This window comes from Equus quagga, chromosome 11 (genome assembly GCF_021613505.1).
Source record: "Equus quagga isolate Etosha38 chromosome 11, UCLA_HA_Equagga_1.0, whole genome shotgun sequence".
NCBI classification, from domain to species: Eukaryota; Metazoa; Chordata; class Mammalia; order Perissodactyla; family Equidae; genus Equus; species Equus quagga.
Window position 1 is genome coordinate 82,431,188 of NC_060277.1, and position 12,325 is coordinate 82,443,512.

The 12,325-nt window shown below is 33.0% G+C and overlaps 1 protein-coding gene across 2 annotated transcripts in view; it reads right to left on the reverse strand.

Moving 5' to 3' along the window:
• Nucleotides 1–12,325, reverse strand: part of BRIP1 (BRCA1 interacting helicase 1) — a 197,122-nt gene that overhangs the window by 126,848 nt on the left and 57,949 nt on the right. For both annotated transcript variants that reach the window (XM_046674510.1, XM_046674511.1), the window contains exons 8-10: nt 8,795–9,013; nt 6,241–6,440; nt 2,666–2,798 (exon numbers count right to left, since the gene is read on the reverse strand). In XM_046674510.1, the coding sequence (XP_046530466.1) occupies nt 2,666–2,798; nt 6,241–6,440; nt 8,795–9,013 (552 nt within the window). The remainder of the gene's footprint in view (nt 1–2,665; nt 2,799–6,240; nt 6,441–8,794; nt 9,014–12,325) is intronic.

The following is a 12,325-nucleotide window of genomic DNA, read 5'->3' on the forward strand; positions in this document are numbered from 1 at the left end:
GCTACACCGCAACTAAAAATCTTGTGAAAGAATCTTTATTAAAATAGAAGAGTACTCATAATATATTGTTAAATGAAAAGAGACTACAAAAAAACATGTATCATATCAGAAATATATTTGTCAATTGAATATATGCATAGAAGGTATAAAAAGATATAAACCCAAAAGTTAATAAGGATTATCCTTAAGTTTATTACTCTTTTTTCTTTGTGTCTTTCTATATTTTCCAAGTTTTTTCCTGTGACATACATTTTATTTGTAATTTTTTTTAGAGTATAATATATAGAGTACACCAATCTTAAGTGCACAGCTCACTAAACACACACATACACCCATGTAACTAACACTCAATCAGGATACAAAACATTCCTCAAATCCCAGATGGTTCCCATTTGCCCCTTCTCAGCCCAAATTGCTCCATACCCCTGCACAGTAGTAACCAGCATTCTGACATCTATTAGTATAATTATTTTCATCTTTCTTAAATTTCATGAAAATGAAATTATACAGTTCGTACTCTTTTGTGTCTAGTTTCTTTTACTCAACATTATGTCTGTAAGATTCATTCATATGGTTGTGGTGGCAGTGGTTCATTTTTTAAACTGCTGTGCAGTATTCCACTATATGAATTTCCCACAATTTATTTATCCATTTTCCTGTTGATATGAATAATTTTTTTTTTCTTTTTCTCCCCAAAGCCCCCCGGTACATAGTTGTATATTCTTCGTTGTGGGTCCTTCCAGTTGTAGCATGTGGGACGCTGCCTCAGCGTGGTTTGATGAGCAGTGCCATGTCCATGCCCAGGATTTGAACCAACAAAACACTGGGCCGCCTGCAGCGGAGCACGCAAACTTAACCACTCGGCCACAGGGCCAGCCCCATATGAATAATTTTTAAAATGCAAAAGGTTTATGCATGAAAAGATGTCACAAAGTGGAAAAATACTTATGATATCACATTGCTTTTTTTAAATGTAGGGCAAAAATTATAAATATAGTCTGATTAAAATATATTTTGAGTACTCATATGCCCAGAATGCTAGTGGTGATGTTAGCAATAGTTCTTATCTTTTTTGGTTCAACAACCTCTTTATATCTATATGAGGAAAACTACAAAACTATGATAAAAGAAATCAAAGAAGATCTACATAAATGGAGAGATACTCCATGTTCATAGATAGGAAGACTCAATATTGTTCAGATACCAGCTCTTCCCAGCTTGATCTATAGATTCAATGCAATCCCAATCAAAATCCCAGCAGGTTATTTTGTGGATACTGACAAACTGATTCTAAAGTTATACAGAAAGACAAAAGACCCAGAATAGCCAACACAATATTGAAGAACAAAATCAGAGGACTGATACAACCCAGCTTCAAGACTTAGTATAAAGCGACAGCAATCAAGACAGTGGTATTAGTGAAGGAACAGACAAATTGATCAATGGAAAAGAACAGAGAGCCCAGAAATAGACCCACACAAATACAGTCAACTGATCTTTGACAAAGCAGCAAAGACAATCCAACGGAGAAATGATGGTCTTTTCAAAAAATTGTGATAGAATAATTGGACATCCACATGCAAAGAAATCAGTCCAGACACAGACCTTATACCCGTCACAAAAATTAACTCAAAATGGATTACAGATCTAAATATAAAACACAAAACTATAAAACTTCTAGAAGACAGGAGAAAATCTAGGTGACTTCGGGTTTGGTGATGAGTTTTTAGATGCAACACCAAAAGCATGATCCATCAAAGAAAAAAATTGATAAGCTGAACTTTATTAAAACTAAAAACGTATGCTGTGTGAAAGGCATTGTTAATAGAAAGAAAAGACAAGCCACAGGCTGGGTGAATATGTTTGCAAACACCTATGTGATGAAGGACTTGTATACAAAATATACAAAGAACTCTTAAAACTCAACAATAAGAAAACAAACAACCCAACAGAAAAGTAAGCAAAAGATCTAAAAAGACACCTCACCAAATAAGATATGTAGATGTCAAATAGGCATGTGAAAAGAGGCTCCACATCATATGTCAGACGGGGGGTGGGTGTACATGAGAACTCTGTCCTTTCTGCTCAATTTTTCTATAAACTTAAAACAACCACTCTAAAAAGTAGTCTATTAATTTAAATAAATAAATAAGAACAACAACAAAATTCTCATCTGCAAAAAGAAAGAACTCTTTGAAAATATAATATAAAGCATGAAGCCGTTATCCTGAAAAGTGTACAAAAGTACATATTCATAAAATTTTACATACAATTTCGTAAAGTTCATAGTATCCCAAAGACCATTTATGATCTCTATCCACCCAGGTTTATAACCTCTAAGTCAAGGAGAACAAAAGATGAATTTATCTTTTTATTTTCCAAATTTTTAACTTTTATAATTGACAAAATAAATTTACAACCTAAAAATATTGATTTCTTTTAGCTTTGAAGCAATTAATTCCTTAAAGCCTTATTTCCTTCAACTAATTAGTGCTGCTTTTTCATCCATAATGTATGCCATCACTTAAAAATCATCAAACGTAGATAATAAAATTTTAAAACAATTAAATTCCTAACTTTATTTTTTTACTCCGGATTAATTTCTTTACCATTAAATAATTTCTAATTCACTAAATGAATTTCATAGGTGGAAAAAAAATCTTACCTGCAAAATGGGAAAAGTAGCAGTGGTGATGCCCATTTTGTGTAAATTTAAGAGCATTTCACTTCCACTCCATATTTTACAGGATGATTCATAATCCCTCTCCACAAGATGTTCAGAGTTTGCTTCTAACCAACTGGAATAAAATAAAACAATTCCATCAACCAGTAACAACCTTATGTGTACCATTTGAATAAAAGAGAACTATGATACATTGATCCGTATTCCTTGAAGCTCTTAGGGCACAAAAGTGGATCAATTAAGAAATCTTTTAAAAAGCATGCATGTCTCAAACTGCAAAATAAACATTTATATAGCTAAAAAGTAAGCTTTTATTCATAAAAGAGAAATACATGTGATTTCTCAATTGTGTTTTGTGGATTCGCACTATTTTACTTGATTGTCTCTCCAACTGAGAGCTTAGGAGCTTATTCCAAATGTACATAAAAGGAGATACAAAACAACCTAATAAAGAAATCAATGTTACACATTAACTCACAATGAGAATTACCAAAAAATACATAAATATATTCATTAATATATATACACATTTGTACATTCAATAAGTGCTTAAATGCCTATATTATGCCAGACGTTGGACACTGTATTATGCCAGGGTAGCGGAAATACAGCAGTAAATAAAATAGGCAAAGTCCTAATTCTTACGGAAATTATATTCTACTAAATGGAGAAAGAAACAAACTTAGAAACAAATACATGAACAAGAAAATATCAGGTGGTGACAAGTGATAGAATGAAAATGTTAGGTTAATGTAATCTAATTGCTACTTCAATCTGAATGTCAAGGAAGCTCTCCCTGAGGTGACATTTATGCTAACAACTGAAAGCAAAAAGTACCAATCATGGGAAGATCAGAAAAAAAGAGTATTCTAAGCAGAAGGAATAGCTAGTACAAAGATGCTGAGGTGGTTAGCAAATTTTCCTTATTTAAGGACCTGAAAAAAAACCAGTGTAGTGTAACACAATGGGCAAAAAGGAATAATGGTAAGAACAATGTTAATGATAAGCAAGGAATCAGATGATGTTGAGCCAGGATAAGAAACTTGGATTCTATTCAGAGTGCAATGGAAAGGTTCTAAATGGAGGATTTTAAATAAGAGAGAGACAATCTATTTTAAGTATTTAAAAGATGATGCCAGCTTCCAAACCAGAATGGATTATAGGAGAAAGGCAAGAATGAAAGCAGAGACCTATTGGAAGGCTGCTACAGTATTCTAGTTGAGAGATGACTCTGGGATGATAGATATGAGGTCAATGGATTTGGGACATATTGTGCAGGTAGCACTTACAAAACTTACTGACGAACTGAATGAGGTGAGGCAATGATAAAGAACAACGTTTAAGATTTTTGATTTGAGGAACTGGTTGGTATTGCTTGCTTAGAACAAAAGATGCTCCTAGTGCTCTTATCACTTAGGAAATTACAAGCGTTTTAGGAGCTCTGTGCCAGGAACTGGGGACAGAGACCAATATATATATTTTCTATTATTTCACAGAAGTTAAGACAAAAACACTTTTCATAGTGGTGGTAGTCAACCATACCCAACACTGCTGAGAAGCTGAGGAAGAAAACAGAACATTAACCTGTGGATTTTGACCTTGTTCTTACCAAGGTCACCAATAGTCTTGGTGACCTTGATAAGAACAATTTCAGTAAATTTATGTAGACAGCAATACTACTGGAATCGATGAGGAAAGAATGGGAAGTACAAAAATAGAATTAGCAACTATAGACAACACTTTCGACAAATTATGCTGTGAAATAAAAACGACAAAATTCTACATGGCAAAAATATCATAAGGAAAGACAAGCATAAGGCAAAATGGTGGAAAAAAGTATTTGTAACTCTACACAGGTAAAGGGTTAATTTACGAAGAGCTTGTACAAATCAATAAGAAAAAGAACCATAACAACAAAGAGCAAAAGAAGGACAGAGAGGTCAACAGACAGTTGACAGAAAAGGAAATATACATGGCCCTTAAAGATGTTTAATCTCACTCATACTAAGAGAAATGAAATGAAAATTATACTTGGACACTACATTTCACCCATCAGGCTAGAAAAAACAACCCTGATACTCTCATACACTGCTGGTAAGAGTATAAGTAGTCCTCCACCCACCTATCCATTGTGTAAATTTTAGAAATATCTATCAAAATTACACGTAGATCTATGGTTTGACCCAACAATCCCATTTCTGGAAATTTTCCTACAGATACACTCCCATACACATAAAATGGTATATGTTCAAAGTTATTCATTACAGCAATGTAATAGCAAAAGATTGTAAATAACTTCAATATCTATTAATCAGAGGCTGCTTAAATAAATTATTGTACATCCATGCAATGGAATTCTAGACAACTATTTTTTTAAACTGATCAAGTTTTTTAGGTCTTGATATGGAAAGATCTCCAAAATATACTGTTAAGTGAAGAAAAGCAAGATACAGGAAAACATATGTATAAAGTACAGTGCCTATAGTTAACAATACTGTATTGTATATTTAAAAATTTGCTAAGAGGGTAGATCTTATATTAAGTGTTCTTACCACAAAAAATAATAATAAATAAAGAGGGCAGAAGGAAACTTCCAGAGGTGATGAATATGTTTATGGCACAGATTCTGGTGATGGTTTCATGGATGTATACTTATCTGCAAACTCATCAAATTGTATACATTAAATATTTACATCTTTGTGTACATCAATCATACTTCAATAAAGTGGTTTAAAAAAATAATACATATTTTTATGTTTAAAATGGAGAAGACAAAAAAGTATGTATAGTACACCACCATTTGGATAAAAAAGGAGAGATAAGAGACAGCATCTATATTGGCTCACATATGGGTAAAAATGCACTGAATGATAAACTTGCTTAGGAAGACAGTAACTAAGCAGATAGGGGATGGAGTGGGAAGGAGGTTTTTATAATATAAATTTGTATACCTTTTATGTTCAAATATGTGCTGTATAACATTCCATTTTTTTTAAAGTATACTGTGAAGGGAACATAAAAATGCTGCAGTAAATGAATGGGATGTAGGGTCAGGTGAGGTTTTTCTAAGAGATTCTAGATCAACACCTAATGTCTGATGAAAGGGAAATTATCTAATGTAAATTCTAATAAAATTATTGCTAAATCTATTATTCAGAGTATTGAAATCTTGGGTTGAAACTCATCAAACCAGAATCCTACTCAAACTAGAGGATAAAGTGATAAATTAAAGCCATGATCCAGAATTTTAAAATATGTTACATAAAACCATGCTTAATTTATGTTTAGACCAGTGTCCTATATACATTGATGAGGCTGCTATATTAAGAATAAGATTCAGAATTATTAATTTGAAAAATCAATTATGTTCATTATATTCTTTTGAACAAGACAAAAGTTTGGACTAGCCTATTTTTAAAAGTTTAACTCACAAGGAATAATCCATTTCCCAAGTAGTCTGGTCAAAGTTTACTAACTATAAAACACTCTGGCATAATAAAACATGTTTTTTTAATCCAAAGGCAGCACAAATGACACTGACAGACAAATGCTCTTACTTAATAAGGCTATAGCACACAGCTCGTAGGGGTTCATGGTCTTTCTTTCTTATGTTATTGTTGACCATACTATCTAGTTCGTCTCGAGCAAATCGAAGCTGAACTTCTGTTATACTGTAACTTGCTGATTCCCGAGCACAGTCCTCAATGTTATGAGCTTCATCTAAAATGACAATCTGTTCTTTCAGATTGATATCCATCTATAAGATAAAAGAATTTTCCTATAAAACATTCAGCAAAATGGATTCAACAGCAGTAGGCAAGATATTTCATTTAAAAATTTACACTATAGGACAATATTGCAAGTGTAATCATATAAGCAACTGGTTCTAGGTCTTAAAACTTTTAAAGCACTAAGGTCAACCAAATATCAGCTTAACATTACAGAATTTGCCACTTTTCACTCTCAAAATACTTTGCAAACCTATCAACCAAAATAATATGTGTTAAGTGACCCTGGAACAAGGTACAGCTGGTTACACAAAGGGGTATACAAATCCCCCACTCTGAAGGAATCTCCAACATAATTTAAAAAGCAAGGTAAAAAAACTTCTAAAACTAAAATAATACAAGACTCAAAAGACTCTCAAAATACAAATATAATATGTATTTGTTTTAGTCTTTCCTGTAACCCTTCATTTTGAGAATTGTTCTTCCCCAACTCCCATGTTGGAAGGACTGTTAACCTGTTAATCAAGAGACATCACTACTCTCACAAAATGGGTAGACTCAGAACTCAGGCTTGCCAATTAAATAAAGTATTCCATCCCTCTGTGGTCACAGTGACTGGTTCAAGAACAGATATGAGATCCAAGCTAGGCCAATCAGAGTAACTTGGGGTGACATATGAGATCATGTTCTTTTTTCCAGGTTAGCTAGCTGCTTATCGTTATCTTTGTTCCCACTGGAAAGAACCTGCCTGAGAATAAAGCTATCACAAGGAAGAGTCAGTCAAGTATTTTTCTTAAGCTCTATTGAAGCTGGGTTTGTGCCACTTAAAACTGAAAGTCCTGACTAATGCAAAGAAACGTCACAAAGCAACAGCCAATGAGTTAGTCTGAGGAAATAATATATAGAGGGCTGAAGATGACTGAGAAAGAACGAAGGAAGAGTAGGAAATATAGTGGGATTTAAAAGATGAGCAGGATTTGGATAGACGAAGAGAAGTAGGGCATTTCAATATAGGTTTCATCAAAAGTAGAGATATAGGAAAGAACAAGGTATCCTCCAAGTTTTACGAGGTAATTTTTGAAGGTTCAAGTTGGGAGTTTGTGGCAGAGAAGGCTGAAAAGGCAGAATCAGGTCAGACTATTGAGCATCTTAAGAGTAAGTTTAAGAAATATGGACTTTTTCTCGTGAGCTAAGAGAGCAATAAGTGATTTTTAAGCAGAGGAAAGATATAATAAAAGTGATATTAGGAAGACTGACCTAGCATTGATATGTACAGTGGTTCAGAGGAAAGAGATCTAGCTAAGAGGCAACCAAATAAGAGGCAGTATAGCAGGGGTAGTAAACATAATGCCTATTAATTTCAAACTTAAAGAAACAGAAAGCTAATGAGAGTTGTGCAGTCAGATCTAAAGAGAGGAATAACTACTGAATATAACAAGTTATTTGCTTTTTGTCTTATGCTGTAACAACAGAATCTCTCTATGAAGAACCAGGCAAATAAACACAAATCCTTTATCCAAAGTTCACTTCTCAAAAGCTCACAAAGCACAATTTGCATAATATGCATATTGTCCCAACATAAGTTCTTCAAAATAGAGATTCTTCAGATATGTTTTAAAATAATTCTGAGTATTCATAAGTGGAAAGAGTAATTACAATAAATGGGTCACACCTGGGGGCAATTTTGTCCCCCAGATTTGGCAATGTCTGGAGACATTTTTCTTTTCTTTTTTCTTTTTTGAGGAAGATTAGCCCTGAGCTAACATCTGCTGCCAATCCTCTTTTTTTTTTTGCTGAGGAAGACTGGCCCTGAGCTAACATCAGTGTCCATCTTCCTCAACTTTATATGTGGGACACCTGCCACAGCATGGCTTGACAAGCAGTGCTAGGACTGCATCCAGGATCTGAACTGGCGAACCCAGGCCATGAAGCAGACTGTGTGAACTTAAGCGCTGCACCACCAGGCTGGCCCCTAGAGATTTTTGATTGTGACAACTGTGAGGATGCTACTGGTATCTAGTGGATAAAACCAGAGATGCTGCTAAACATCCTACAATGTACAAGACAGCCCACCACAAAAAAGAACTATCCAGACCAAAATGTCATTACTGTCAAGATTGAAAAAACCTGCTATAATCCCACTTCAGTACTAAGTCCTTAAAATTACTTACTACTTTGGAAATTAAAATGACAAGGTCTAAAATTCAGTTTTAACACAACTTAGAATATGTTTTCAGTACTCTAATATGTTTACATATTTACATAAATTAAATATAAAGCTAAAAATAAAGTAAAAGGCGTTAAAACATCTAAAAGCTTTTACATTCATCACTTATACCCCCATAAGTAGGAAAAAAGTTCTAATTTTTACATATCTACTCACACTTTCTCTTATTTGTGCATCTAGAAGATAGTTGTAGGGACAAAATACAATATCAGCATCCTCTATTAGTTCTCGTGCTGTATAATATGGACATGCCTTTAGTTTTTTCCCCAAGGTGACGAGTTCTTCTATATCCCAGGCCTTGGAGATTCCTTCAGTCTGTAATTTGTGCTGATCACTAATTTTATGAATACCATGATAAAAATAGCAGGATTTGCCCTAAAAACAAATATGCATAACTGAAATGTGAACCAATACTGCAACAGAAGGAATAAAACAAGTTTATCTCAGAATTTTAGAAACACTATTTAAAACCACAAGGCAAAGATTTTATAGGAGACAGATTAAATCATATCTACAATCACAACCATTTTAAAGAAACTATATTAGTTGACTTTGATAGAGTTCCAGATCAGTATAGTTCTAGATACCCCAAATTAACTTGAGAAAAATATTTTTAAAATTATGTTTGTTGTGGCTTTGTTCTGATTAAAGTGATATTAGGCAAAAATATTTCTGGAAGGATACACAAGAAGAATGGTATCACTGGTTTCTTTCAAAGATGAGAGCTAAATAACGTGGGGAAAGGAGTGGGAGAGATTTTTCTCTACAGACGGTTTTGTACCTTTTCAATTTGAGCCATGAGACAGTATTACTTAATCAAATATACATAAGTAAAAAGAAAGGAGGGAGGGAGGGAGGGAAGGAGGGAGGAGTGGGAGCGGAGGAAGGAGGAATGTCCTAGGGAAAAAATAAAGTAAGAGTGTTCACTACGAAATATTTGGAAAATGCAAAAGAATACCAAAAAACCCCTAAATTATCTATAATTCCATCACACAAAGAATGTAGTATTAACATTTTGATGCATTTCATTTCATATTTCTCCTATACATACGTATAAATGGATATATCTTAACAATGTGACCAATATTAAAATAACGAGAACAAAGCAAATTTTCCCCAGGCATTGAGGATTATTATCAATCAAGCCACAATAAACAAACATTTTTTTACAAAACTGGGAAGACTTTTTTGGTCTCAGCCTATTTTATTAAAAATCCTATCATAAATATTTTCTCATATCACTAAGCATTTTTTTCATTGTTGCCCACATATGTACACTGAATTAATGTGCCATTGTTGATGAATCAGTTTCATTATTGGGTATTTAGACCGTTACTAATTTTTGCTTTATAAATAATGCTGCAATGAGCATTTTTATGCCTATTTATAAATATTTTCTTAGTATACATTTTTAGAAATGGCATTATGGGATCAGAGAGTATAAAATATTTTTAAGTTTCTTGAAACCCATACCACTAAATTATCCTCCGAAAGTGCATACCATTTTAAATTGCATTTTTTCCACACCTTTATCAATACTAATATTATCTTCTCTCATCTTTGCCTTTTTTAAAGACAAAAAAATAGAATCTTCCTGTTTTGACTTGTATTTTTTATTCTTTCTAGCAAGTTTAACGTTATATTGTATGAACATTCTAAAAAGTTTCAGCAGAAATTTGCATTTCTTCTTTCATGTACTATCTACTAATGTCCTTTGCCATTCTATTATTGGAAGTAAATTTTATTAATATACACTAATCAAACAATAAGATGTTTGATAAAACCCAGTCTTAGCAAGGGTGTGTCATATCCTATTAAAAGATGTATAAAATTAGTAGAAGTATAAATATACACTATTGGTAGAAGTATAAACTTTTACTTCTATGAGAAGTACACAGGTAATTTGTCAATAACTACTAAAATTCTACATTTCACCATTAATGTGAATATATATGTTGCACTGCTTAACAGCCAAAAAAACTGCATATAAACCAAATGTCTAACAACAAGAAATATGTTAAATAAATTATAGTAAATTCATACCAAACATATAGCCCTTAAAAAATGAGTTAGATTTGTCTGTTTGCTGATGTGTTTAAGTTTTTAAAAGAATATATACATATATATTATAGCAAATATATATTTTAAATGTTTTGGAAGAATACACATAAACCTTATAGTTTCTTTCAAGAGTTAAGGGAATGAAAAGAGATCTCTTTTCATTTTACGCCTGTCTGTAATTTTGAATCTTCTATCCATATATATGTTATTACTTTTCTTTTTCCCTTGTCATTTGGGAGTGACTGGTAGAATAATGGGCCATTTTTATTTTCATTAATGTATCAATAAAAAAATTAAATGTGATTTTGAAATCCAATATTTATCTTTCCCAGTTGGCTGTCCTTAAAAGTCAAAAACAATTATATATATTATATATAGGCTTTTATATAAGCTAATATATAGGCTTTTTCTATGAACTATCCAAAAGGCAAATCTATATTTTCAAAACATACATATACCATTACATACAGAGAAGTACCTAGAAGTTGCTGGACGTGAAGTAAAGCATAAAAGGTTCATAACCTATAAAACAACGTCAGTAGATCCAAGGACAAGACATGATCAGGTGAGGACTAGTAGTACTCCTAAAGTGTTTTATTCAGCCACGGTAAGGGAAGCCACTTGTTGGTTCTCCAAGGCATTAAAAATAAAAATTAGGAGAAAAAGGCTCGCCTAAACTTCTTTATTTAGTTCATTTTCTAAATTATTTTTACTTACTTTGTCTAATCTCTACTACTCTTGTTTTACCCTTCCTGCTGTGTCAACTTTCCTATACCATAATGCCATCTTTTGTTTTTGTTTTCTAGTGTAATCAAAATAGCAATGGCTAGGAATTAGAAAACTTGCCTCTTGTCTTGCTAGTTAGTTGTCTGACACTGGGCAAAGTTCAAGGTCCATTTTTCTCATGTGACTAGGCATCAAAAGAGTAGTTGAACCAGAAGCCTTTTACGATTTCCCTGACCTACTGACTACACTATTTCTAAGGTTCCTTCCAGCTCAAAAACTATGATTCTGGGATCCAGAGACAGGTGGAGATGTTCCAAGTATCTTTCATACTGAACTTCTTACAGATTGAGTTTAATAATATGGCATTCACCATTTCTTCATTACAACTATCCTCCATACTATTCTGAAAGCTTCTATTTGTACAAAATGATCACTAAGATGCCTTCAGAGTCCATGATTATGAACTGTTAAATCTAATCTTAACAAAAAATAGATATTCTTTCATACCTAAAGTAGTTTTTTGGAATTATTTCTAGGGCTAGTTAAGATTATTTTTTCTTAATTGAAACAAAAATTAACTTTAACAGATAAGTGTATTGCTTTTCCAGTATAGGAGCACTTTTGCAAAAGAAACAGCGAACAAAAACATGTGCCTTCGGATCAAGCCAAAAAATCAGAAAGTTTACACTTTAAGGGCACTTAGAATGGCACTCCTATGCAGGCTGATAGCAAAACCAGAAAAGCTCATCCATTTTAGCAGTGTAACACAACCCTGAAGGGAGTATGTCAATTGAAGCGCTATCACACTTTAAACTCTTTTTCACTCAAACTGTCAGTTATCTATTTATCATTTCACGTTGGTAATTCAGCCATAGTAAACATAGACACTTACAGTGACTT